Below are 26,117 nucleotides of genomic sequence, written 5' to 3' on the forward strand. Positions count from 1 at the left end.
TATAGATTTGAATTTTGTAATAAACTTATAAAACAATGGCTTCCAATTTCTCTCTCTATTTGGCATGTGTTCTGCTGTTGTGTGAATCTTGGCCATGAAATGTCAGTGGATTGTGGTTCTTTCCGCTTAGAATTCTCACCATTTTCATTTGGCTATGAAACGCAATGGTGGTTGCACAGGCGCACACCCAAAGCAGAGTAGCTTTTGGTCACACAACCAAACAAGACGAGCGGTACATGAAACTGCAGCCGTCCAACTCCAATACGGCAACACATCATGCCATCGCCATTGTCCGTATCTTATGGTTGCAATGCTTTTTTGTGTTCTTTACGTGACGCTATATGACTCCGGCTGCAGCCCACCTAAAAGAAGTTTTCCGGACTGAAGGAAAAGCAATATTGATCGTACTAGGAGAGGTGCCACCTGCTACGTAACAAAGAAGGCGCCCGTGATGAATCCTTTGTCTCGTCGTCAATCATAAAGAAAGTGTGGAGTCAATCAGAGTCATGTGCGAGGAGGGTGGAGGGAACAGTCGCAACGTCATGACCCTGCCTGGGATTCGATGAGAGAAAACAAAAAACTAATGCTCAGGGAGATCAGTTTGCTTAGTTTATACTGCACTCCAGAGCCACCTTTTCTTTTCTATTTGAGAAGCCTCTTCTCCTAGAGGCATCACCAAATCTCCCTCGATTCTTCCTGCTCCGTTCTTGGCCCTGGGGAGGAGGAACCATGGGCAACGAATTGTAAGTTTCTTCCCTCCGTTTCATCCGCAGCTGGTTTTTGTGATCTTACGTTGGTACATGATATATCCCATTGCCTGGTTGTTCTACTCTGATGCAATGAACAACGTTGTTCTTATTTGTTAATTCGTCCTGGGTGGGTTCAGCGACTACCTGTTCAAGCTCCTCCTCATCGGCGACTCCTCGGTCGGCAAGTCCTGCTTCCTCCTCCGTTTCGCCGTGAGTTTAATCGCCAATGTGGCTTTATTGATCGTCCCACCTCTCTTTCTGTTCGACATCAGAACATAATCGTGCATATGGGTCCTGTTGTGATTCTTTGTGTCCATCCAGGATGATGCGTATGTGGACAGCTACATCAGCACCATCGGCGTTGACTTCGTGAGTTGGCTGCCTCATCTTGCGATGTTTTCATTTCACATCCTGCATTTTGCTTGGTCTTTGATCCTTCACTGACTTGATACCTGTATTTCCTGGTTCACTTCTACGCAGAAAATCCGCACATTAGAGATGGAAGGGAAGACCATAAAATTGCAGATTGTGAGTGGTTCATTGGTCTACTTTTGCACATGAAATTCCTGCTTCACAAACATACAAAGTATAAAGCAGAAACTGTAATAGTACTCGCTATGCAATCTGATATTACTACATGTTTGCAAATGTATAACAGTGGGACACGGCAGGACAGGAGCGGTTCAGAACCATCACAAGCAGCTACTACCGCGGAGCTCACGGGATCATTGTCAGTGTTATCTCCACATGTATTTCTACAGTTTTGAGTTTTGACCCACAGTTCAGTCAGTAAACATTTTGGTTGCTTTGAGCTGTCTCCAGATCGTCTACGACATCACAGACATGGAGAGCTTCAACAATGTCAAGCAATGGCTGAGCGAGATTGACAAGTATGCCAACGACAGCGTGCGCAAGCTTCTTGTTGGCAACAAGTGTGATCTGGCTGAGAGCAGGGTCGTCGACACTGCGGTAGCACAGGTCACATTTCCAACTAGGTGTATTCTAGAAAAAAAAATGAACCTTTCCAAGTAGGCTTTTACATTAGGGATAACTTACAAACTAAGTTCGCAACACGGTAATTGTTTCATGTTCATGCCTGAAAATGAAATGAATTGCTGCATATTCTGATAATCTTAGTGTGTAATTCTCCATTTCCGAACACGGTAATTCTCCATTTCCGAACATGCTCTTAGTGTGTAATGTTGAATTGCTGCATATTTTGATAATCTAAATGGGCAATTTAAACCAGTGCAGGCCTACGCTGACGAGATAGGCATTCCTTTCCTAGAAACAAGTGCTAAAGAGTCCATCAATGTCGAGGAGGCGTTCTTGGCAATGTCTGCAGCAATCAAGAAGAGGTAGTGAAAATGAACTGATCAGATACTTTTTTGCATAGTATATTCATGCTGATGAAACTTGTGTGTCTGGTTTGCAGCAAAGCTGGCAGCCAACTTGAGAGGCAGGTCTCCAATCTGGTCCAGATGAAAGGCCAGCCAATTCAGCAGCTGCAGCAAAAGCAGAAAAGCAGTTGCTGTTCAACATGATGGCACAACTATCTTCCAGGAATCAGGATGAACAAGGCATTTGATAAATGTGTAACTCTGCCTTCCTTGCCTTTTTTATTACTTAGTAGTCGCAGGTTGTATCAGTAAGTGATTTTAGATGTTCATGTGGATCTTTCAGTATATCAACATGTGTCGAAATTAAAATTTTATGGTTTCGATCTACTGAACACAACATTCTGTATGCTATACCATATGACCATAGATTTTACATATGCAAAAGCATGCACAGATACGGATGGCTGGGGGTCTCAACCTCCTTTTCGAAAAAAAACAGACGGCCAGGGGATTTGCCTCCTTTTCGGGAAAAAAAGTACATATACAGATGATTTCTTCCTTTGTACAACATGGAGTTTGCAGTCGCAAGGTTAGGAGGGTTCCATCCACGGTAGCCTCTTGACGAACCCAAGTCATAAGTTCATTGCTGACATGATAACTTGATAGGTCGGCTGTTTCGGCTAGAAGTAGTGCCCACTCTCCATGGTTCGCTGGAAGGGGAATTGTGGTGTCACCATGTTGCTGCCGGTTTCCAGAATCCCACTCTGCTGAATTATCTGGACATACAAGATCAAGACATTATGATATTTGATGATCTCTCTAAACAAATAAATATGTTATGGAATACTATGTTAGGTTAAGAAATGACATATGAAGATGAGACAGATAACGTTCCTCCTTCCCTTAGTTTCAGAAGATAAAAAATAGCTTCCACCACTTTTTATAGAAGAAGAAAAGAAGTCCCTCTAGCTGTAACTAGAAGACCAGCATGGAGGGATGCAGGTTTTGCTGGTGGAAGCTTGTCACGCTTGTTTTTAAGAAACTGATCTGTTCCACTTTATAAGTGCTTTATTTTCCATCAGGTGATTCACTCTAGTGCGCATCTCTTACATCAGTGGCTAAACAAAAGAACTATAATGGGTCAATTGCCAGACTCAATTGAAGTGGCTGATTCTTTCTTTTTAGGGTGGTATTGTCGAATCGTAAAAGACAACACTAATCTTGAAACTAGCCCTAAAATTAAAATGTAACCTTATCCTCTCAAACAGTGCAGTTTCTTTAAAATGATATTACTCCCTCCGATCCATAATAAGTTGTACTAAATCCTCGACACTTATTATGGATCGGAGGGACAATTAAATATGACGATTAAAATACCCTTTCTTGAAGTATATCATTTGTAGCCTTCAGTATGCCTTCCTGCCAAACAGATAGACACAAAAAATACTGGTAAACGGAATTGCTCTCTTCATCTTTCTACATGTAGGCTCAAAAGGCTCATTAGAGGAATAATAAAATTCTGTGCGGAGCTAACCTTATTCCTGAGCACCTCAATCTCCCTAGACATGATCTGCATCTGCTCAGCAGAAAGGAACAGCATATTAAAAGTAATCATTTCTGAAATTCTTGGTTCGTGCAGAGAAAGACATAAAGCCTACCTTTGTAGAGCGAGTGTTGTGTACCCAATTTTCAAGATTGCTTTCCAAGGCTTGCAGCTCATGAAGATTCATGTGGTCCATATCATTCGCTCCGTACATGTACCTGCATGGATGTGCTCATCTTTATTAATCAATCTCGTGCTTGTATTGCTCAATGTTACTTCTATGCTGCACCTCCATAATATTTTGGAACCATTTTAACAGATTATTATCAATTAAATATGTCCCATCAGCATTCGCAAAAAAAAAAGACCATCAGACTATAATTTTTTATTTTATAAACGCCGCTTTAAAAACTAACAATTGGAAGCCAACAAAGTAATTGTGTACCACGCAGTGGAAATTCCCGTTTTAATGGACTCTTCTGAACACCAGTGTAATAAGTCGTTATGGTAGTATGAGTTCAACAAGTTTCATCAGTTGTTCAGATAGAATACGTTAAATTACTTCAGCGTATACATGTAATGCAGTTGATTACCTTAAACCTTTTTGAAGTAAGTTGATTTCTTGCCTTAAGAGTAGTACCTCTTGTTGTATTATCTGCAACGCGAAAATAATGCCAACACTCAATACAAGTAGAAGTAACTATTCATATTATCTCGTTGTCAAATATAATGTAACTCAAAATTCCTGCGCATAGTATTATGAAGTTTTGCGAGTCAGCAATGAACAAATCCTCAAATTGTGAGCTGAATACTAAACGTCCTTGCATAATTTCATGCAAATACTGCATCTTCCTCAATGCATAGCATTGCGATGTTATTTGATATTATGAGATAAATCATGTGATATCTGCTGCTGACCTGAGGTTTGTTCTGCTTGCTACTTTCACCTTGTTCTTTTGTGTTGTTACCCTTGTACCTCTCAATTAAGCCTTGCATGTTCCTAATACATCTCAGCCATAAAACGTACGGAAAATTCAAACAACGATATATCAAGAGTTGGGCCTGGATCACTTAACAAGAGAGAGGTACAGACCCGTTGGTGGCCAACTCACAAATCTTGCCATGGGGAGAGAAGACCATGACACCGATATCAGCATCGCATAAAACAGATAGCTCATTGGCCTTCTTGAGGAGGCTCATCCGGCGCTTGCAGAAGGTGACTTGCCTGTGCACTGGGTTTTCTATCCTTCTCATCTGAACCTTACCACGGGCCATTACTATTCTTCGGTATTTCTTCTAGCTTGTGCACACAACCTCCCCCTAGTTTGGACTAGCTTCTGAGATTGCTGCAACTATGGACCTTCCTCTCGCACTTGAGGCAAATGGTGACTTGGACCTGGCATGGAGATGAGCGTTTTATTGTGGCTCCTGAGCACATGGAATATTTTTTTCTGACAAAGGGAATATATTAATATCAAGAGATACCAGTTACACCTAACTTATGCAATAACACAATACCCAAATAGCGGTATGGACGCACATAGCCAAAAAAACGAAAAAAAAACTAAGAAAAAGTCCCGCTACGGCATTCCAGCTCTAGCAGCAACAATATATCACCACCAAGACAACACCTGAACTGTAGGCTCTCCAAAAGCGACGCTTCCAAAAAGAAAACAGTGCACAAGGATCGTCGCCATCCGATCAAAAGATCTTAGCCAGACCTTAGATTTTCACCTTGAAAGATAAGACTCTGAGCTCCACATGTGTTGTCGCCTCCACTTGCATACTGCTGCGGCGAAATCCAAAACACCAAGCAAGTTTCTCTAGACTTGAACCTCCATTGCTAGTCCTCTAATCCAGCTTTCATGATATTCTCCATCTTTAATTTCACCATGGATTAGAATGTCATCAGATGGCAACACATCCGCTCCCTCCAGAATCAAACGGTCAAAATAAAAGCATGGATGCGCACAACCGAATACCACCCGATCCAGCAAACTCCAGACATAACGTGCACTGTTGCATTCATCGGCGGAGCCTTCTGAAACTCAACACTCTGGCTAGATCAAGAATGACCGGCCTCAGGAAGGTCTCCATCTTCACACAAGAGAAACGCTAGGACAACTACCATCATTGTAAACCGAACCAGCAGCCCCGACGTCGACGCCACCGGTTGGCGGCCGAGGAGGAGACAAACCGACAAAAAAGGAACATAGAGCGCCCGGCCGCCTGACACAGAGCAGATCATCGCGCCGCCGCATCCAGGGCTCCACCCACAGCTTGAGGAGCATGAGTGCCGCCACAGGATCCGGATGCTCAGCGCCGCCTTGCCACGTGGCAACCCAGAATGAATCCAGATCGTCTTGGGCCGCCAAGACGTCGCCGGCGCCCCTCGGCACACCTAGCTGCACCACCGCATTGCCACGGTCAGCTCTACCGCCTCGCCCCAATCCTCCGCCACGAGCGCATGTACAGATGGCGCCGCACCATGCGCCCCCAAACCGCCACCCTACGCGCGTAGGACTGGCCACCGGGTGCGCCTCTCCTCCCGTCCATCTTCGACGGCCGGGTATCGCCACCACCACCGGCACCGGCGGAGGCAACGGCCGGGACAACATGTGAAGGAGGTCGCGGCTATGGGTTTGGAGCCTCCGGAGTCGCCAGCGCGGTCGACCCGGGAGGAAAACGTTTCGTCAGATAATTGGTAGGCCAGTCCTTTGCAGACTGCAAAGGGTCAAGCAAATATCACTGTTCTGATTCAGAGAGTAGCTCAGATAGCCATATAGGTTATAAATAAAATTGTTCAAACTGTATAAAATTCCTTTATAAAGAAAGTCCATGTTGCTTGTACTGTCTGATCCTAGATAATTAAGTGATCCATGATTACACTGAAGTGAGGAATATGTCCTCATGTAAAGGTATTTACACTTTACATTGTAAAGAATTTGTTCTAGTTTGAAATGTCAGACTAATATTTTAAACTCTAGTATTTCTACTATTTGCTTTCTTGTATGCTCATCTTCAGTATTCCGCCATCTGACTAAATAATGATACAATTCAGAATGACAATGACGTATCCTCTGAAGATTTCAAAAGGAGAAGGCGCACTGTACAATTATAAGTTGTCAAGCCAGAACTACATGCTGTACAGTTCGAATTTCAAAAAACATACTTTTCTTTTCTAGACTTGGTTTCGATGACTCATCTTTTGTACAAATCCAACAATAACCAAAAGGGTTAGTATTGGCACCACCGTTCTTATCCGCAAGTTAACTTTTGTAGCTAGTCACTGTTTGCTAGTTGTACAGTTGCGTTTGCGTTCAGTTGTTCAGTTCATGATATTTCCCCAGTTCACTTGATAGACATAAAACATGTCACCCGTGTCCTGGAACTGGCAAATAGCACAATACCTTATTTTGGTAGACCCAAAACATGTCATACCCGTGTCCCCGAATTGGAAAAGACGAACAAGAATAAAGCAAGAAGTTTGCAGAAAGCACAATAGCAAATTTGTGCATGTACAACTGAACCAAAATGGGCGTGGTGACTAGTACGTCATATAGGCTAATCATGATGGCAGTTCACCAGGACCACCCCTTTCATGAACACTTCAAAATGTCCTTAGATTCACATTCCAGACCAGTTGTGTTCAGGTATTGTCGAAGTCAAGGTGACCAGCACAGTTGTCAAACAACGCAATACATATTGTCATCTCAATCATTCATCGAATCCCGGGATGTCCAATGAAAGCTTGCAACCATGTACCACCGTGTTGCTGTCCTCGTCAGCTTGATTATGCTACGTTTCATTCCTACATCAACCGTAGAGGTCATCTTCCTCGGGGCTTTCGTCTTCCAAGCTTAGATGCAACTTAATGATATGATACTATCTTATCAAAATATAACTCTATTTTGTTGTTCTTCTTCTTTATAGTTATTTTGTTGTTGTACTTGATGAAATATGCAAATTGAATCTGTCTTGGACCTCTTTTGTTGAATACATTTTCTCTTTTCTGTCAAAAAAAAAAATTAGAGCTGACCCCCCTCATTTCAATTCCCGTTTCGTTAAGAATTTAGAGCATCTCCAGCCGCGTCCTCCAAAGCGACCCCAAACAGCGCCGAATCGAGCATTTGGGGAAGCGTTTTCTTCGTATCGCGTTTGGGGGACGCCGCTCCCTAGTCGCGTCTCCCAAACACGACTTCCAAACTTGTTTTCACATTAAAATAATGTTTTTTCATTTTCATTTTAATAAAGAGGAGGAACATTACACAAACTAATACATAATTGGGAACATGGTTTTCCACAAACTAATACATAGTTTGCAACATGGTTTCCACAAAACTAATACATAGTTAAAACACTGCAAAATGAGGAAACCTAACTAGTGTTGGCATCACATATTTCGTATGTTTGCTTGCAAGAAAGAACACTCTTAGTCATCTAAACTGGAAAATTCAACTGGTAATGATAACCCTGTTGGTCCTTTGCAAAGAGAACATACAGAAACCTCCGTAACCATTTTCGCTGCGAAGAAAGAACACTCAGCGTGTTCAATCGTCCTCCTCTTCGTCGTCGCGTGGTAGCGTCAGCGGTAGGACGTGTCGTTGAACACCTTCACGCTCATATCCGCGTCGCCTAGGTACGAGAATGTGAGCATGCATCCGGCTTGGAGTTCGTGATAGCATGCGAACTTCTCTCAGTCGTTTTGGAGGTACATCTTGCTGCGCTCATTGAAGAGCACGTCCACCGGCAGCAGCCCCATCCAGCCTCCCGCAGATGCAGCGTGGCCGGCTCGTTGCCGGCGACGAACTCGGCGAAGTTGTCCAGCATCCTCTGGATATCGAGTTGGTCGCTATTGAGGATGACGATGAACTCGAACAACACTTGGTGCTCTTGCTGCAGATACGGCGATGAAGACGACGACGTCGCGGCGACCGTGCAACTCTTGGTGCTCCAGCACAGCCGCGGCCACGACCACGGCCGGCCTCTGCCTCTACCTCTACCAGCCATGGCCCTCGGCTTTTGAGATGGTGGCGGCTAGGGTTGGGAGAGATGCACTAAGTTTGTGTGTGAGGGACGATGCGAGAACGCCCTTTTTCCGACTTGATTCCATCATTAGAGCATCTCCACCGGTGACCTGGATGGCGGCCCCGTTAGCATTTAGGGATTCACATCGAAAATAGGCTCGCACTGGCGCGCCCCAAAAAGCGCCGGCGCTTTTTCGAGCCCAATAGCAGCACCGGCAACCCCGTGCCGGCCCCTTCACGAAGGGCGCGAATCGGGCACGCCGGCTCCTGGCGACACGGCGGTTTTCGCGGGTGGGGGTGCCTTGTCAGCGAGAGGATGCGATGGTTCGCATCGGAAATGGCGCGGAAAGGTTGGTCGTCGGCGTTAATGGCCTCCCGCGCGGAAAAAGAAGCGGCGACGAGGGCGGCGACTGGCCACGCGACGTCCACCCACCTTCCCCACGCGCCTTCAATGCGCGTCCGCCGCCTCCCATAAAACCTCACCGGCGCGCACTTCTCTTCTTCCCCGTCTTCCAACCCTAGCCACCATTGTCGCAGACGCCGCGCAATCAACCACCTCTCCCACGCACCCCACCGACGCGATGGCGCATAACGACGAGGCCGCCGACAGCGGCGACGGCGTGCTCCGCTCGCTGCAACTTACCTACGACGACGCGGATGTAATGTACTGGCAGCGCATCCCTTTGCCAGTACACTACAAGCTGCCGCAAGGGTGGCACGTCTCCAACGCCGGCTTCGCCGTGCCACCGCCGCCAGCGGTATGACCAGAGATGCGCGCCCTCATCAACGAGCGGCGAAAGTGTATGACGCCGGTGGAGAGGAACCTGCCGTCGAACGCGCTCAATAGCCCGGCGTAGCCGCGGCGATTCGAAGATGAGCACGCCATCGACCTCGCGCAGGCGGCCAGCTGCGCGAACGTCCGCTTCAACAACGTCGGCCGCCGTGCCTGGTGGCACGACCGCGACGTCGACGCCATGCTGCAGCAGTATGGCTACCGCCAGCACGCCCGCGGCGACCCGCCGCGCGTCCCACTTTACTTCCCGCAGGCGGAGTGCATGGCGCCGGAGGCGCCACCTCTGCAGAGCGCGCTGGCGAGGACGACGGCGTCCGGGAGCTCGCGCACCGGATCGTCAGCAGCCGGCGACCACACGCGCTCGGTCACGCCCGCGCCACCTCCGTGAGGCGTCGTCATCCGCGACGGGGTGAGGCGCGCGTCTTTGGCTCTGGCCCGTCGGACGACGGGGTCAGGCCAACGCCGCCGCCTCAAGGAGGAGGACGCCGCGGTCTCGCCACCACTTCCGCCGACGAAGAAGCAATGGTGGGAGAAGGAGGCGCAGGCAGCCCTCCGTGGCGGCGGCGACGACCCGGAGGAGTTCCCCGGCCAAAACTTCATCGTCGGCCGCTCCGTTGAGGAGGACTACCGGCAGATGAAGATGGACCCGCGGCAGGCGGCGGTGTGGTCTACCAGGGACCATGGAGCCAACTTCGTCGACCTCGCCGGACCTTCCGAGCCGCCGGCACCAAAGGAGGAGGAGGAGGACGAGGACGACTGGTCCTTCGGAACATCCAGCGACGACGACAACAACCTCGACTTTAGCGCCTTCGGCCTTCGCCGTCGCTAGATTTTTTTAGTCTTTTAGTTTAAATTTGAGTAAATTTTGTATAAATTTCATTTGAATTTCGTATGAATAACATTTTCAAAATATCATTTTACATTTGAATTTCTATTGGAGCTACCATATTGAAGACGCTGCTATATTGGATGTTCTGCCGGCTCTCCATACGATAGTGTCAGCGCCTCTACTTTAAAGGTTGTCGGTGGAGATGCTCTTATTGCCGAGCGTGGCTGCTTGCGCTGGGCGTGCGCCTTCGTGCACGGGACAGGAAGGCCGGGCTGCCTTGCTGCGCTACCTTGCCGCGGGCGTCGCGCGCGGCGCAGGCCAAGGCGAGCTGGGCGCGGTCAGCCAACGCTGCGCTGCGCGGAGGGAGTGGGCGAGCAGCTTGGCTGGAGAGCGGTGTAGATCGAGAATCTTGGACTAATAGCATCTTTACTCGTTAGTACTTTTTAGATTGAAATCCCGCTAGTTTTTTTTGACAATTCATAGCAACAAATAGTACATGGTAGAAATACATGAACTGACTCCAACGATTACAAAATAAAATCTAAAAGATAGTAACAAATCTTCGAGATCTTCAATTTCTTTCTTCTTCCAGAACACAATCTTGTACTCTTCTGAAGGCAGCCAGAGATAGATAACGAACCATAGACCTGTAGATACCGACGAAAGTTCTCCCATAATTTTTTGAGCCGCAATGCCAAGGCTGCGTGCACGCACGCAACCATTAAAGCAGTCATACAACATCGGCAAGATCACCAACACCAGTATATCAGAGAATAATAACCAACTAGCTTTGTCGTCGTCGATGGAGAGCCGAGAGTACAAATCACCATTGTCGAGGACGTAGCAGCCGGGACAAAAACTGCGAGGATAATCCTCCTCGCGGCAACAACGACAAAAGATCCAAAATCGATCTGGCGAAGCAAGATCCGAAGACCCATACCTAGAAAATTGTGATTATTCAACACCACCATTGACGCCGGGAAGAAGATCTCATCGCCGAACGAAAGGCCGAATATCACTTATTGCAGACGATGCCATCTCCATTGAGAGGAAACCAACAAGAAGACGGCTACCAAAATCCTAACATAACCTAATGAAAATAATACTTTATTCGAAACTCCACACATAGATCGGGTTCCTCACTCCTCCTGACGCCGGCGAAGCCGACCGGAGGAGGGGGAACCGATCTATGAAGGAGGATGAACTGGAGGCGGCTAGGGTTAAGGCGGCGGCTGAGAGGAGAGACCACGGGAGGAGGGGGAACCAATCTACTGCTCCGTTGCACGCGTTTGAAATCCCGCTAGTTAAAGCTGGATGATGTAATTTTCAGTGTGGGAGACACAATTTTCGAGCTGGCCGAATTTGGCTAAAAATATACCAGTTTTTAGCCATTTTTGGCATAACATCAGAATACAACACAAAAATATAAAAATTTATGGCATTATTCGTTGACATTGGCATTATTTTAACAAAGCAAATAGTTCAACAAACACAATACGACAACAACCCAACAAACACAATAAATCATGGTGCACCAGCCTGTGAATCTCGGATCTCTTGCTGCATAGCTAGGAAGGAAACCCATGATGCCGGAACTTGACCATCAAGATCTGTAAGAGGACCCTGTCGGTGATATGGATGGAGCAACTCAACCTCAGGAATTGGATGTTTCCGCTCATTCTCTATGATCATGTTGTGCAATATCACGTAACAGTTTATCACCTCCCACATCTAATCCTGTGACCAAGTCATAGCTAGGAATCGGACAACTGCAAATCCCTGCTGGAGGATACCAAATGCTCGCTCGACGTTCTTCTTGGCAGCTTCTTGCTCATTAGCAAACCACGCTTATTTTGGTAGCTTCGGGCTTGAGATCGTCTTCACAAATGTTGACCATGTAGGATATATGCCATCTGCGAGGTAGTATCGCGTGTTATAATGGCGTCCATTGACCTCATAGTTCACCGGGGGAGCATGGCCCTCGACAAGCTTCGCAAAGACAGGCGAGCACTGCAAGATGTTGATATCGTTGTTTGAGCCTACCATTTCAAAGAAGGAGTGCCAAATACATGTATCATATGTAGCCACTTCCTCAAGTACCACACTACATCCTCCTTTGTGGCCCCTTGTACATGCCCTGACAAGCCATTGGATAGTTCTTCCACTTCTAGTGCATGCAGTCGATGCTTCCAAGCATATCAGAAAAATCCTCTTGCTGAATTGGTTGCAAGTATCCGCTCAATATCTTCAACAGTGGGTGATCTCAAGTATACTTCCCTGAACATTGTTATGACTGCCCTCCAAAACTTGTATAAGCAATCAATGGTGGTGCTCTCGGCCATGTGCATACAGTCATCGGCACTATCACCCGGAGCTCCATATGCAAGCAATCTCATAGTGATTATGCACTTATGTAGCGAGGAAAACCCAATCATGCTGGTGCTGTCCGGTTTGCATCGAAAGTAGGGGGTCCAAGTCCCGGACCGCATACACAATCTTCAGAAAGAGATCCCGGCTCATCCCGAACCGGCGCCGGAACATTGCCTCCAGGCGCTGCCTCGCCTTCGCCTTTCGGTGACCCGGCGCAGAGCCGACACGCCGCGGCTTTGAGTTCCGCTCGGCGTATAGGGTGGCCTAAGACGCCAGGATCATCATGTTCTCTTCATCTTCGGCGGCAGTAGCGTTCTCTTCCTCCAACATCGAAACAAACATTTGCTTGTCCTCGTCGTCGGAGTCCATGGCAATCAAAACGCCGAAGACCTCATGGGCGTGGTGCCGCAGAGGTCGGCACAGGGATCGGCAAGAAACATCGGTGAGGTGATGGACGGCAGTGAGCTCGGCGGTAGCTAGGGAGTGGGTGTGGCCTTTATACCGGCGTATGCACGTCGGTAGAGGGCAGGGGTGGTGCTGGCGGCGAGGTGGCGGCGACGAGGTGGTTTGGGCAGCACGAGTGGAGTGGTGGGGGGGGGGGGGGGGGTCTTTTTGTGTGTGACGCCGACGTACCTGGCTCATGCGCTTTTCGCTTCATCCGGCGCTCCTAGGCGCTCTCCTGTATTCTTGGGTTCGGCCTGCGGACGCCGGATCAAAAAATGGCTCCGACGAAAATTGGGCTCGTGGGGACGTGGCGGCTGTCCATCCGGCGATAAAATTCGGCCCAGGAGGGGGTGCTGGGGAGCCGAGTGGAGATGATCTCAGGATGAATATAGAATCTGCTAAACATGTACCTCCGTGGCTCTGCCTTTACTTGCCTTTTTGAACACTTGGGTAAATGCAGATTGTATCAATAAACGCTTTCAGATGTTCAGGTGGACCTTTCAGCGTAGCGACATTGGTTGAAGTCGAAACAGAAATTCTATGATTTCGATCCAATCAACAAACATTCAGAGTGCTATACCATATGAAGCAGATATCTGGAATCTACATACTTTCCATTGTGGAAGATGGTTAATTTACAAGTGCAAAAGCAGGTAAGGATACAGTCATACAGATGCTGTTTTGTTTCCTTTGTACAACACAAAGTTGGCAGATGCGACGTTATGAGTCCCATGCATGGTGGCCTTGTTGAACTCGAATCATAACTGACGTGATAACTTGAGAGGTCGGTTGTTTCGGCCAGAAGTAGTGGCCACTCTCCATGGTTCGCTGGAAGGGGAAGTGTGATATCATCATGTTGCTGCCCGTGTCCAGAATCCCACTCTGCTCAATTACCTGGACACGGAAGATCAATACATTACGAAATATGTTGACCTCAAATAAACATGTTACTCCCTCCAATCCATAATAATTTAAACTGGAAGAACTACTATGTCAGGTTAAAAACTGAGCTGGGAAGATGAGACAAACACTAACTGTAGCTGGGTTGCCTACAAGAGTGACCACTAACTAGATTCCCACTCTGCTCAAACCATAAATCACAACACTAATCTTGAACCCAATCCTAAAATAAAAATGCAACCTTATCCCCTCAAATATCTAACTTCTGTAAAATGATAGGAAATTAGAAGATTAAAATACCCTTTCTTGAAGTAAAACGTTGGTAGCCTTCAGTATGCCTTCCTGTAGAACACAAACAGAGACACGAAAAACTACTGATGAAGGGAATTGCTGTGTTCACCTTTCTACATGTAAGCTTCAAAACTCATTAGAGGAATAAACTTTTATGTAGCCAACCTTGTTCTTGAGCATCTCAATCTCCCTAGATAGGATCTCCATCTGCTCAGTAGAAAAAGGACAGTATATCAAAAGTAACCATTTCTGATTTTTTTTGGATTTGGGCAGAAAAGGACATAAAGCTTACCTTTGTAGAGCGAATGTTTTGTACCCAAATTTCAAGATTACTCTCCAGGGCTTGGAGCTCATGAAGATTCATGTGGTCCACATCTTTTACTCCATACATGTACCTGCATGGATGTGCTTACCTGCATCAATCAACCTCGTGCTTGATATTACTTCTACGAAATTATGAAGCGCCTTTAGAATCTTTTGGAACCTTTTCGACGGATTCTTGCCAGTTTAATATGGACCATCATCCTATGTTTCTTTTATTTTTGTTAACTAGAGCAGGACATCATCTTAAATATGTTGCGATTTAATTAATTTATATTTTATTAAAAGTAATATATCTGTAAACATCCGAAATATTTTGTTATCTAAAATAGAAAATGCACCGAAAAAATGTTTAGTCATCTTAAAGTTTGTGGCAGCCTATCTTTTGTTAGTGTGCGTCCCTAACATTAGTGCGTTCGATGAACTTATAATCCCAATACATGTGAGCTAAAATGTGATTAGGGCATCTCCAGCAGCGCGACGCATTTCGGATGCCCAAATTGTCCACTGGCGTCCGCTTGCGTCGCCTGGCGGACGCCAAAATGACCGCGAGGGGCGAAATGTCCGTTTGCGTCGGGGGCTACCTCCAGCGGTCTGACGCATTTTGGACATGCAAGTGTTTTTTTGTGCTACTTCTTTTCATTTTTGTTGAATGAGCAAGTTTAAACGCGAAAAAGTAGTACTCAATGATGTCATGTTGCTCCAATAGTATAGATTATAGCCTAAACAATTAACCGGATACTTCAATCGAATAGATTCAAACATATTTAACATACAAAGAAGAACAAATTTAGAAACATATAAACTAAAACTAATTTTTGGCCTTCTTGTTAGAAGGCATTGCCTCGTCGTCCAAACTCCTGCGCCTCTTGCTTGTCACCTCCTCATCGAAACTGGAGGAAGACGCGCCCATCGAGGAGTTGAAACTGGAAGAAATGGCGTCTTCGTCGTCATCGTCGGTGAACGGACGACGACGCGCCGCCCATGCCAGCGCCCTTGCCCGGGCCCTTGACTTCTTCCTTGCCGCCGCCTTGTCGTCCGCCGCCAACCGAGCGAACTTGGTGTCGGAATCCTCCTCCTGCCCCTCCTCCTCGTCCTCGGCGTCGCTGCCAGCGCCGCCTCCGTCCTCCTCCTGGCCTTCGCTCGCATTGCCGCCTCCGTCCTCCTCCTCACTCGGCGTGGAGGCAGGGTCGCTGGGCGTGGAGCCCGGATCGCTTGGCGTCGAAGGGGATTCCCACCAATGCAGAAATCCGGGCGACTTGCCCTCGCTTTCCGAGTCGGACGGCAGCGTGTAGTCGCTCATGGCGTGCCGGTGTTGAAGAAGAAGAAGAAGAAGAAGAAGAAGAAGAAGAAGAAGAAGAAGAAGGAGGCGGTTGAACTTGAATTACCGTAGACGCAGGGGTTATAATCTGTGGGGATTAACGGCGGCGCGTATAACGAAGAGGCCGGCGGTTGCTCTTCCGCGGCGGTTCGGCGCTCCATTGCGGCGGTTGATCGGCGTGGTTGCCACACCAGCGCGCGTTGTGAATTCGAGGCCGATCGAACCTGGGTCGCTGCCATGAGGGCCCGTGGGGAAGCGAGCGGACGCTAGGCGCGACCGCGGAGCGTCCGCGGTGGGCTAGGTTTGCGTCTCCGCGGACGGCCCGATCACTTTGCGTCGCCCCGCTGGAGGTGGTGCCAGACGCATTTCCGGTCCGCGCGAACGCAAACGACCGCTCAGCGTTCGTTTGCGTCGCGCCGCTGGAGATGCCCTTAGATGGTTATTTTCCTCTCATTTACTACCCATGAACAACAATGCTAGGATGGTTTACAAACATGAACTGATACCTTGACCACTAATCTGTATATTATTGCAATTTTGTTTTGTCGTTTGTATTTGTATGATGTTTATGCATAAATACTCAAAGTAAAAGTATGGCTAAATTTTCTAGAACCCAATTTACTTTTATATCAATTTATTATATTTTTGTTTAAATATCTTAATGTTATTTCATCAAATAGTTTACCCAGTAATATTTTTTGGTCATGTAACGTGATTATGCGGCTTAGTTTGGATAGCGTACTAAACAATTATTAATCGATCGTCGGTTCATTATGCGATTGGAATGGCATTTTTATGCTGATATTTCTACATCACAAAAATAAATATAAAATATTCCAAACTTGTCGGCCATACAAATCAAACAATATCCGAAGAGCAATTCCTAACCACCAAGATTGTACGCTTTTTAGGTTATCTGATAGATCTTGATATGGCAATGTGATCTAATGAACTGTTGTCGTGTCAAAGAAATTGAATGGTTGCATTACACTAATCTCTTGTTAAATATCAACAACGTATTTTATAGTATTATAAATTACCAAGATTAATTGGGATGATGTAGTCAGCCTGGTTTCTTTTCAGTTTGTGCAAAGCCTGGTCCGTTCCGTTAGTTAGAGATGCTCATCTACTCTACTTAAAAAGAACGAACAGGTTCCTTATTCTGCCCAGAGCAATACGTCAAACTTTGGTCGTCCAGCGCCGTCGCTCGGAAACTCCTTCGATCGCAACCTCACGCTAAAGCCCATTAGCCCAATACCGAATCGTTTTTTTCTTCTCTGCCCAGTCCCTCCCCACGAGTGAGTTCTCTTCTCCGCCCAGTTGATCCCCACGAATGGATCGCCGCCGCCGCGGCCTACCCTTCGCGCCGGCCGGGAAGGCCACTTCCATGTCGCAGATCCATGCCACGCATTGGAAGGATGCGCACCTGGTCCTCCTCACGCGCATCATCCTCCATTGACGCAGCCGCCACCGGATCTCCACCTTCCCCCACCGACGTCCCTCCCTCAGCGCCCCACCGGCGACCTCCCCGGATCAACTGCACAACCAGCGCCCCTCCCCGGTAAGCACGTACAACCAGTGCCCCTCCCCATGTCCCTGCACCACCGGCCGCTTCCTCCACCATGGCCCAACGCCAGCTCCTGCTCGGTCGCCGCAAGATTGGGCGCTCCTTGATCCACAGGCCTTACTTCGTGCCGGCTGCTGTCGTACTTTTATCTCAACAACCTTCTACTCTACTTAAAAAGAACGAACAGGTTCCTTATTCTGCCCAGAGCAATACGTCAAACTTTGGTCGTCCAGCGCCGTCGCTCGGAAACTCCTTCGATCGCAACCTCACGCTAAAGCCCATTAGCCCAATACCGAATCGTTTTTTTCTTCTCTGCCCAGTCCCTCCCCACGAGTGAGTTCTCTTCTCCGCCCAGTTGATCCCCACGAATGGATCGCCGCCGCCGCGGCCTACCCTTCGCGCCGGCCGGGAAGGCCACTTCCATGTCGCAGATCCATGCCACGCATTGGAAGGATGCGCACCTGGTCCTCCTCACGCGCATCATCCTCCATTGACGCAGCCGCCACCGGATCTCCACCTTCCCCCACCGACGTCCCTCCCTCAGCGCCCCACCGGCGACCTCCCCGGATCAACTGCACAACCAGCGCCCCTCCCCGGTAAGCACGTACAACCAGTGCCCCTCCCCATGTCCCTGCACCACCGGCCGCTTCCTCCACCATGGCCCAACGCCAGCTCCTGCTCGGTCGCCGCAAGATTGGGCGCTCCTTGATCCACAGGCCTTACTTCGTGCCGGCTGCTGTCGTACTTTTATCTCAACAACCTTCAGCACAAAATGCCGAAGCTCCTCATCAAGCCCCTCTACATCAATGGCAACTGCAAGGTCAAGGAGAGAGGCCTCAAGATGTAGAATGGTCATGTATGTATACCTTCCTCTCAAATATCCAGTAGTTTCCTTTACTCACCGCAGATTGGCGAGAAAAAGAAATGCATGTCATCTCAGTTTTCCAAATGTGAAACGTTCCTACATGTCATGTTCTTTATGTTAAGTTGATGTTACCTTTCTGTAGCTTATACAAGATGGCGGTATTCAATATCCAGGAGGATCTAATTTGGAATTTGGAAGAAGAAAAATTGAGATGGTCGTCGATCTGAGACATTCTTTGTTAATTCAGGGATTTCCAAATAAGAACACTTATACAAAAGCATTCATCTATTTTACCACTCGATTGAAATATTAGCTTCGAAACATTCATGATGTTTCATTATAATCTATGTTTCTATGTCCACCTAGATGCCTGGTTACTACCAATTGATGCCTTCTTAATTTTTTGGGTTGTGGTTGACAATATTTTATTTCTGCTTATCAGTTATGCCAATTAGTTGTATTTGTAACTTGGCCAAGACATGTTTTAGCGTGATCCTAATGTCCCATATCTTTGCTTTTGCACTACAGCATATATGTCCCATATCTTTGCTTTTGCACTCCAGCATATATCACCAGTTTAGCTTGAGCCATATCCAACAGATGCACTCAAAAGTTTAGCTTGACGCACAGTTAACCAGTTTCATGTTTAGATTTAGCTCGAGCAAGCATTTGATTAATATTTATACCAGTGTATATGCGTACTGCTTTTCATTTGTTGCAGTCCTGGAATGATGAAGATGTCAGCAATTTTAAATGAGACAACAAGTTTGGAAGGTGAAAATTGCTTCAGTATTGTCATTAGCAACAATAGATGCAATTTTTCTTGCTGGTACTTTTCTTGCATAATTCTCAGCCTTAAACACCCCATGTCCCAGCCACAGGGGTAACCAATCATCGCCTACTGCTGCACTAAGTTGTTGGTGAGGACATCCAGGTATTGTGTAAGCAAGATATATGGTGGTAAAGTGTGGTCATTAGTCATTGATATGGTCACTCTACTCTTATGCCATTAATACCCAATGATAAGTAGATTTTCTGTTTCAGCACTATTCTCTGTACAATCCAATGTTCAATTTTTTATTTACAGTGGTACAATATTTAATACTATCTAATCCTACATGCTTGTCTTGTGGTTCATCACCAAGTTTTCATTTTTAGTTCTGTATCAAATAGGTATTGTGAACTAACAATGATATATTCGAGCAGGGGAACGGAGATGCTCAAGAATGTGTCCGAGTTCGAGCTGTCGAAGATAGTGTACGACTACTACACCTCCGGCACAGAGGATAAGTGGACGCTCATGGAGAACTGGTAGGCTTTCTCCAGAATCCTATAAGCTAGGTATACTCCAACCCTTGAAAGTAGCAGGTTTAAGGCTTTCAACTCTATTATACTCAATTTTATTTAGCATCAGCAGCTTAAATGTCCAGAAAAAGAAATGCAGCAGATGAGGTTCAGGGTTGAAGTTTTGCAACGATGGCATTCGTTTTGGGGTGTAGCTACAAGTGTCGTGTTGTTTAATTTTTATTTTATTTAAGAATTGTTGGATAAAGCCATATGATTCATTCTGAAACTTTCACACTCCAATGTTATGACTAGATGGCAGTCTTGACAGGCTGGGCATAAGTTGATTGGTTTGCTTTGTCATATACGTCCTTTGAATGGTCATAACAGAGTAGATGACAATGGTACCTAAAGCGAACAAATAACATTGAGTAGTGGACCAAAGATCAGACAAACTTTGTCATATATGTCCTTTGAATCGTCAAAGTAGATGACAAGTTTGTCAGGAACTCTCAGATATGATAAATGACATCAATATACTACACGCGCATAAGTATCCATCTAAGAAATAATTTATCAAAATTCAGATTCTCCTAATTTTGTCAAGTAGGGAGCATAGTATCTCACTGTTTAAATGATTTCAGGTTCCGGCCATGTGTGTCGGTCGACGTGTCCAGTATCGACATGGTCACAAATATCTTGGGCTTCGACGTGTATCATGATCTCTCCCTTAGCCATGAAGATAATGACTCATCTTGAAGGTTAATTTAATCAGATTTGCATGTGCCGTCTCTTTCACAGGTTTTAGAGCAATGTTCTCGTGGAGAAATTTATCAGTCACACTACTGCAAGAGCAGCTGCATCTGCAGGAACCATAAGCTGGCCTGCACTCTCAGGGTAAGTCAGCACATGCCCACCTTTGGTGCTCAATACATTCTGAACTAAACACCCTCCAAAGATTGAACGCTTTCGCATAGTTTTTTAAGAAACTGCGTACATGTTTAGGCTGAAGAATTGTCTAAGAATCTAATTAATAGTGTCATTTGTTGCCAGGCACAGGAAGAGATATGCACACAGATCCTCTCAAGTAATTTAAACAACAACATGAATCTTTTCTCCATATAGAAAATCGATGATCAGTTCCTTTATCTCCCATTTCTCTCTTTGATAATTGATAATATTCAAGTTTGCATTATCCGGTTATTAAAAATCTAATGTCAAATATACATCATCCTGAAACTTAAGGATAGAACTGCGTGGCTATTATTTGGGAGAATATAGTCATGGTTTGGGTAGGTTTTATGAAATCCTAAGTTTTAATTCCAGAAAAGTCTAGGTGTAGTCCTTGCTTACGGGCTCCTGATGACGACAATTGACTGGCTTAGCAACTTATGATGCCTAAGCAATCTGATGTGCTTCCATATATTGTTCTGGAGGATGCAGTCTTTTAAACATCCAGCATCCCCCGCCACTGATTTCGCTTAATTTGCCAGCTTCTACTGAAAATTGATCACGACAACCATGACCATGAAGATATACCTCCAGGAATTTCATTGACCTGGGCTTTAGTCTGTGATGTGGAAACACATTATATTGCTTTGCAACGTAGCAAGGTAAAATACAAGCTGATTTGTATCCTCTTACATACTTTTTCTTATCTACCGTTCTAATTTGGAGTCCACAGGAAGTAATGTAGTATATTTAGTTGATGCATAGGTCCACATGTTGCTGTAGTGTATGACTATATAGTTTCCAAAACAACTCAAATTCTCCATGTGCATCGCACTTATTCAAATATTCTCAGATAACTATTACTGAAGTGCCATACCGTAGTAGATCTCTCATATACAGTCATGTCATATTTACTGCATGGTTGACCTTGTACTTTATGTTTAACAAGAGATGGAGAAAGATGAATCTATGTAGGTTGTTGCAGGCAATCTTTTTAAAACATTGACTATTTGGCATCGGGTGTCGATGTATTGTCTGAAATTTGATTATCCTGGATCCAAACAGAACTACACCTGGTTCAGTAGGTCAGGTTTCTTTGCATTTGCTTTTTGTTCCATTCATATGTCTTTTTAGCTATCATTTCTGCTTGGGTCACCCTTATTTGCTTTGCAAGATACAAAAAAGAAACTGTTTTTGTTGAGTTTCCGTCGATATAGGTTTGACTATCCAGTAGATCCGAAGACATAAGCTGGTGTCTTGATGAAATAGCAAAGCTTCACTTGTTTTCTCTTGAAACTTTTGGGCACTAACCAATTAGATATATCAGCCATGGTATTAAAATCACAACACTGAAAATATACTTATTTCCACATCGCAAAAGCCTCCTTTTCAGCTTATTTCTTCTATGCACTGCCTGTTGTTTTTATACTTGGTCTGCCTATTGCAACCTTTTGTGATATCGGAAACACCAATGCTCGATGCTGGTCAATGTTGCTAGGTTCGTGGCATGGATGTGATTCGGGGAGGGCATTTTATTTTTTCTTACTCACGGTCATCAGGATTCGACCCATCAAGGTATATCATGGATTGATGTACCCATTAGAGATGCATTATCCGCTTCTGGCATTTTTTCAAAACCAACTCATTACCCTCTTCATTCTCTCTAGAAGCATGAACATGTCACTTTGACTTTAGTATGCTAATAACAGTTTTCGTATTTACTATAGAGATTTTATGGATATTTTTCGTGGAATATGTTGATTGTGCCACTTTATGACTCTTGCTTTCACTACCTAAGATGGTACGTGAGACCATGCATGCATGTTGATGCTTCTTAATGTAGAATGATTTACTTGAAAATTTTGAGTGGCTAACTATCAGATGGCTTTCCTAATGCTAATACTTTCCGGATCTCTTGCCCCACCGGTGCCCCTCCCCAGATCTCTTTCCTAATGCAGTCCTCCCCCGTGGTCCAGCGCCGGTTCCAACAAGAGGGTTGCAACCCTGCCCTTCCGGCGTTTGGGGAGGATCGAGGGTCGCCCCTCCGCCCTCTCAGACTCCTCCAGACTGCTGTGACGGCGTGGACTGCAACGAGCCCTGGTCTGGACGCCCGCGCGCATGCCATTTTCCCCATGTGTATGCATGTATGCTGCATCCAAGGTCGATAAGGAGTCATGAGCTCCCTGCTGTCGTTTGGTTTCTGAGGTATCATGTATGTGCTCTATCCAATTTCAATTATTTTTTCACCGTATAGTAGATAATTTTGTAGTAGTGGCTTAGTATTTTTCTCTGGATAGTAGATAATTTCGGATTAGTGTCTAAGTAATTGTTGAGGAACACTGGCTGCAAAGCAGCGTCTTATCTCCGTATTGTCACATTGCGGGCTACTGAAGGTGTCTCAATATGCACAGTGGATTGCAGGCCAGAAAGTTGCTACATTGCAGGCTATAGGAGGCGTAGAATGGGGTGAAAAAGAAAATAAAGCGATGCTGGTCATTTTAGGAGTGTTGTACATGCAATGTGCATCAAAGTCAAATGATTTTTTACATGCCTTGTTTTCCCGTGACAAGCTAGAGATGTACCCGGAAGTGATGAGGCGCTTGGATGGCATTGTTGATAATTTTTACAGTATACCTATCAGATTTATCTATTCCAACCATTTAGATTGTTCCTTGCTGAAACGAATTTAATTCTGTATAGAATACTAGAGTCTTCTTTCACAAGGTACTGGATTTGCTATAGTTTGCAAGTTTTTTGATAGTGCGTCTTAGGAATAATGTGTATGCTTTCAAGCGGTGTTTTATTTATGAACTTGTGGCCAATGTTTTTATCCAGTTACAATATATATTCATTTTCTAAAAGGAATGCAAGCAGCTCAGCCTCTACGCATCTTTAGAACTGCATTCCCGAGGCAGGCGAGCTGGCTGAAGGGGCTTCGAAGGCTTGAAGCTTTAATCTTAAGGGAGGAGGGCCCGGTGGTGATGGGGGAATGCTTCTCTGCTTGGACAAGATATTTACATGTCCTTTAACGTGTATGATATATGTATAATACTATATAAATATGAATATTTTGAATAGAGTGTTGAAGTCTAAGCACAATGTTGTAGTTCCATTCATTCTATTTATGTGAGGTCACTTTTCCTACGATATATATGATCTAATTGGTTTTCACCATCTAACTTGACACAATGGGTTTGGAAATATTATGTACTCCCTCTGTCCTAAAATAAGTAACTCAACTTATATAGATATACAAATGTATAACTAAAATATGTATACATATTTTTCAATATAGATAAAACTAAGTTATTTACTTTAGAATGGAGGGAGTACCTATCTTGACAAAACTAAGTTGTTTATTTTAGGATGGAGGAAGTACCAATCTTTGTTGGCAGATTGTGATTTATTTTTGCTAAGTAGATATAACTGGCATGAACAATTACAATAATGATTTATTTGAATTTTAACCATTGTTCTGCATCATAATCTGTTTTGTCACCCGTGGCAACGCACGGGCATTTTACTAGTTTTAAGATAAAAGTTGGAGTTTTTATTAAGTGGAGGAAGTTAAAGCTGGGATACGTGTGTACAACACATCCGGAGGACCGAACACTTTTTTGTTATACTCCGTCCGGTCCTAGGCCGGACTCTTTTCTGTTGGACTCTTTATCCGTTCCTAGCAGCTCACGGTGCTGCTAACCAATCACACGTACGTGCCTGCCTCTATTAACACATATTTTGTACGCTATAATTTTTAATCTCCACCGTTAATGTTTACGATTAACGAAGAGTTAACGGATTGGATTATTAAGCATATGTGGAATCACCTCACGCCTCTATTTTAGACTCGTATTTTGCTTTTAGTATATAATAAAAACCGCTTCAAAAACTAACAGTGGAAGCCAAAAAGGCAATATATTGAGAGAGAGAGAGAGAGAGAGAGAGAGAGAGAGAGAGAGAGAGAGACAGACCCGTTGGTGCCCAACTCATAAATCTTGCCATGAGGAGAGAAGACCATGACACCGATATCAGCATCGCATAAAATAGATAGCTCATTGGCCTTCTTGAGGAGGCTCATCCGGCGCTTGCAGAAGGTGACTTGCCTGTGCACTGGGTTTTCTATCCTTCTCATCTGAACCTTACCACGGGTCATTACTATTCTTCGGTATTTCTTCTAGCTTGTGCACACAACCTCCCGACCCGGACGTTTGGAACCTGGCAACGCGCGAGGTTCATATCCTACGCGTCCATGATTGCTGCAAGATTAGCATCTAATATAGCGTTTGGTTTATACGTGCTTTTACTCTCCTTTAGTAAGCTAGATACACAGGTTTATACATCCGGTGCTGCGTATGCATGTGCTGGTGCTTTAATTGCAACGGTACGGTGATGACCGTACAAAGGATGCTGCAGCCAATCTCCCCGTACAAGACTGATTAATGAGGGGGAGCTGTATAGCTTAAAGAGAAAATGTCTGCCCGATAAATTAAGTTGGATTACTTCCTTAACTACACATAGTATTAGTACTTAGTAAACACAGATGGCTAAGAATTCTGCATCTAGATTTTTTCCCTCAAGGAATTCTCAAATAATTATTTTATCTACGATATTTTACTAGCATTAATTTGAATTTGTAAGATTAAACTTACCTTGTAAAATATTAAAGTCTTAAAAGACGAAATATTAAATATAAAAATGTCATTTGTACTGATTCAAATTAAACATTTTATATTAGGGATTTCTATTTTCGTGCCCTCGGTTGCTTAGTTGTGCTCAGTTTTCCCCAACTCCTTAGTTTTTTCTCAGTTTTCCCCAAGACCTTGTCTGAAACTCGCAGAAGGAGCTGGGACGGAAGGAATCCGTTAAGTTGACCGTTCCGTGCTGATGAGTGGGGTCGTGTCATTTGTGGGGCCACGTCGTGTGGGGCTGGTAGGAAGGAACCGCGTGGGACAGGACGAGACCGTGTTTGTAGGGCCGTAGCGTGTGGAGCCGTATGGGTCCGGGACGTGGGCACGAGTCGTTTCTGTCTCTTTCGCCCAGATTAGCAGTTTTCAATGTACATTTTTCCTCTCTCTCGCTCGATCTCATTCGTATTTGATAGCCCAAATTGGTAGTAAATCTAGAGCGGCTTCTCTTTCAGTTTTTTAACGCCATTCATTTCTTTATGCCTTCGTTTTTACCCAATCAGGTAGGAAATTTAGGGCACAAATTCAGAGAAAATATAGGATAAGCTGCATACAGCAGCCAACATAGCATAGATATATTCACGACAGATCCAACAGTAGTACCAATAGAACCCTACAACATAAACATAAGCTACATTTTACATGAATTTAAGCTGCTCTACAGATAGAGAAGTCACATACAGAGAGTGCAGTAGGCATGTTCAACGCCTCCAGGTAGCGCCTGTGACTCGCTTGGAGGTTGCGCAGGTGAATCCCAAGTGCTTTGTGTTTGGCCATGAACGCATGCACGTTCACGGTCGTTCCAACTATAGCGCCGCATCTGCCAATGGATTCATC

The 26,117-nt window shown here is 45.3% G+C and overlaps 2 protein-coding genes and 1 long non-coding RNA gene across 7 annotated transcripts; 2 read left to right on the forward strand and 1 right to left on the reverse strand.

Annotated features, from left to right (window-relative positions):
• The first annotated feature begins 45 nt into the window (after positions 1 to 45).
• On the forward strand, positions 46 to 2,470 carry LOC127334971 (GTP-binding protein YPTM1). Its single transcript, XM_051361538.1, has 8 exons — positions 46 to 743; positions 887 to 959; positions 1,071 to 1,118; positions 1,230 to 1,277; positions 1,408 to 1,479; positions 1,572 to 1,727; positions 2,004 to 2,107; positions 2,185 to 2,470. The coding sequence occupies exons 1-8, from the start codon at positions 730 to 732 to the stop codon at positions 2,291 to 2,293; spliced, it is 624 nt and encodes a 207-aa protein (XP_051217498.1). The 5' UTR covers positions 46 to 729; the 3' UTR covers positions 2,294 to 2,470.
• Positions 2,471 to 2,540: 70 nt separating this feature from the next.
• On the reverse strand, positions 2,541 to 4,997 carry LOC127334972 (MADS-box transcription factor 33). The gene is made up of 7 exons (XM_051361539.2): positions 4,726 to 4,997; positions 4,551 to 4,632; positions 4,226 to 4,287; positions 3,748 to 3,850; positions 3,624 to 3,665; positions 3,467 to 3,508; positions 2,541 to 2,865 (listed from the first exon to the last, which is right to left on the reverse strand). Exons 1-7 carry the CDS (start codon positions 4,905 to 4,907, stop codon positions 2,770 to 2,772), a joined length of 609 nt encoding a protein of 202 aa, XP_051217499.1. The 5' UTR covers positions 4,908 to 4,997; the 3' UTR covers positions 2,541 to 2,769.
• A 15,319-nt stretch (positions 4,998 to 20,316) lies between these two features.
• On the forward strand, positions 20,317 to 23,739 carry LOC127334975 (uncharacterized). 5 transcript variants are annotated; one of them, XR_007872553.2, is made up of 5 exons: positions 20,317 to 20,357; positions 20,446 to 20,541; positions 21,138 to 21,257; positions 22,536 to 22,807; positions 23,458 to 23,739. It is a non-coding gene; the product is annotated as an uncharacterized lncRNA (long non-coding RNA). The 5 variants fall into 5 exon arrangements; XR_007872552.2 differs by lacking the exon at positions 20,317 to 20,357 and having other exon boundaries at positions 20,364 to 20,541; XR_007872555.2 differs by lacking the exon at positions 20,317 to 20,357 and having other exon boundaries at positions 20,364 to 20,541; positions 22,536 to 22,800.
• Positions 23,740 to 26,117: the final 2,378 nt, after the last annotated feature.

This window comes from Lolium perenne, chromosome 2 (assembly GCF_019359855.2).
Source record: "Lolium perenne isolate Kyuss_39 chromosome 2, Kyuss_2.0, whole genome shotgun sequence".
NCBI lineage: Eukaryota > Viridiplantae > Streptophyta > Magnoliopsida > Poales > Poaceae > Lolium > Lolium perenne.